At 55.8% G+C, this 2,190-nt stretch overlaps 1 protein-coding gene across 1 annotated transcript in view; it reads left to right on the top strand.

Annotated features, from left to right (window-relative positions):
• Positions 1–369: 369 nt before the first annotated feature.
• The window catches only part of ZNF784 (zinc finger protein 784), a 3,143-nt gene continuing 1,322 nt past the window's right edge, over positions 370–2,190 (top strand). Inside the window, exons 1-2 of the mRNA XM_015569467.1 lie at positions 370–403; positions 878–1,104. Coding sequence (XP_015424953.1) covers positions 370–403; positions 878–1,104 — 261 coding nt within the window. The remainder of the gene's footprint in view (positions 404–877; positions 1,105–2,190) is intronic.

The raw sequence follows: 2,190 nt of genomic DNA, 5'->3' as shown, positions 1-2,190 counted from the left end.
CCTGGGGAGCATCTGGGTGGTGGATGGGTCCCAGGTATTGAACTTGTCAAGTTAGGGGGCGGAGCCTTCAGAGGGGCGGGGCCTCCATGAGATTGTGGGGCTAGCGGGCTGGGGTAGCAGGCTGGGAAGGTGATTTTGGGGCACCCACGTTGGCGTGGAGGTGTGATGCTCTGTAAGCGCCTGGGTGATGCGTCTCACATTCCCAAGGGAGGGTTTTTGAGGGAGAAATCACCGCTCCAGGTGGCTTTGAGGCCACTCTCAGGTTCCCCCACTCGGGGCTGGAGCGTGAGGACACTCATTCATTCATTCAACAAACATTTGCTGAGCTATTTACCTGGGGGCTCAGTGGATGGGTGGATGAGGAGGCGGATGAGGACGCTGCTCGCCCGCAGCTTGCAGTCTGGTAAGGGAGAGAGGCATTGAGGAGGTGGATTGTGTAGAGTTCCAGAAAGGAAATAAAGACGGAGTGGGGGTGGGAGAGCTAAATTTAGACGAGAGCAGTCAGCTGTGTGCCGGCTGATATTTACACCCGGGCCCGCGAGATAAGCAGGGGCAGGTGGCAGCCGATATTCCTCGGCGGTCTGGGATTTTTCAGGGTAGCTGGAGCCACGGAGCGTTTTGAGTGGGAAAATGACTTGATCTGATTTCCATTGTCAAAAGGTCACTCGGGCTGCTGGCGAGATGGGCTGCCAGGAGCGGGCCCAGCACTGAGGCCCTTTCAGGAGCCTTTCTCAGTCACGGCCGGACCTGGCTGCGTTTAACTGGAGGGGCGGAGAGACATGGCCGGCTCATGGTCTGGCCGGGAGGGGAAGTCTTGATGGGGCTAGAGCAGGACCTAGAATGCAGGGGGTACAAAGGAGATGAGGTTTTACATAAGTGGGGCGTGTTGGGGAGGCCTTGGGCAGGGTCCACAGGCTCCTCTCTTCTCCTCCACCCCCACCCCAGGTCCTGGTGCCCGATGACAGCAGCCCCGCCACGCCCCCGCCTGACCTCATTGAGATCCAGGTGGTGAAGGTGACCGACACCACCCTGGTCCCCGAGCCCCCGGAGCCAGGCTCTCTTCACTGTGCCTTGTGCCCGGCTGCCTTCCGTCTGGTCTCCGAGGTCAACCACTGAGCCACGCTGGCCAGGTGTGATAATAAATTTTAATTCAGTGAGTATTCTTATGTAAGGACTATAAGGCCAGATATAAAATAGTAATTAAAGATCTTCCAGGGGATCACTTTCTCTTTAGAGTTTTGTCTTGGGTTAAATGTCATTCTATAAATTATTTTGAATTACCGGGAAGCAAGATTCCTAATGTAATGTGTCAACTATCTCTGGGGATTATCTGGGAATAGAATTAGGGACCTTTATTATGTGCTAAAAGGGTTTCTTGGGAGGTTAATTAGGGAGGAGAAAACCATCTAGTCTCTCTTCCTCTTTTTGAATTCTCAAACACTAATAAAAATAAACATTTAAGAAATTGAGTATATTCTAGAAAAAAAACTCAAATGTTTAGCCGAGGGGCCGGGGAGTGGGTGTGGGGCGGGAAACGCTCGGGAAGAGGGGCGTGGGGAGACAGCGACCATGAAGGTGAAGGTCGACCAGTAGGCTGGTCACCATGGGTGGTAGGCGGCAGGTTGCAGGGGAGGGGTCGGGCGGGACAAGGGGGCTGCTGACAGAAGAGGGGAGGTTGGGGGAGAGCAAGAGGGACAGCCACATTCCGGGCTCCCACAAGCCCACGGGGCAGCTCAGAGTCAGAGGAAGGCACCAACGGAGCCCATTGGATGTCCAGCTAAATGCAAGGAACACGGGCTGAACGTCTGTCCCGTCTGCCTGCTTGTTGTGCAAGACAGAGTCTGCATCCTACGCAGGCGGAGCCAGGGCTGAGGGGATGGGCAGGTCCGGGGTCTATCCCAGTGTCCCTGGCCAGCCCTTCGTCGCTGAACCCTCAACTGTCTTGGGGCCTAGGGTCGACCAGGATGGAATCCTTTGCCTACCTCACTGGTTGCACTGAACAAGGGAGACGCCTGTCGGGTCCTCCAGAGAGACTGGAATCCCATCACCTCAAGCCAGGGGGCCCCCAAGTCATTGACTAGAGCACTTGAACCTCCAGAATTCAGCCTGATCGACCATGAGGATCTCGACTCCAAGAGCTGCTGTCCCTGTCCCCATGGGGACGTCCCCCCTTAACCCACCAGACTCCTC

The sequence above is a fragment of the Myotis davidii genome, unplaced genomic scaffold (assembly GCF_000327345.1).
Source record: "Myotis davidii unplaced genomic scaffold, ASM32734v1 scaffold326, whole genome shotgun sequence".
Classification (NCBI taxonomy): Eukaryota; Metazoa; Chordata; class Mammalia; order Chiroptera; family Vespertilionidae; genus Myotis; species Myotis davidii.
Note: the sequence above shows the minus strand (reverse complement) of the source record. Positions and strands in the feature narration are given on the sequence as shown.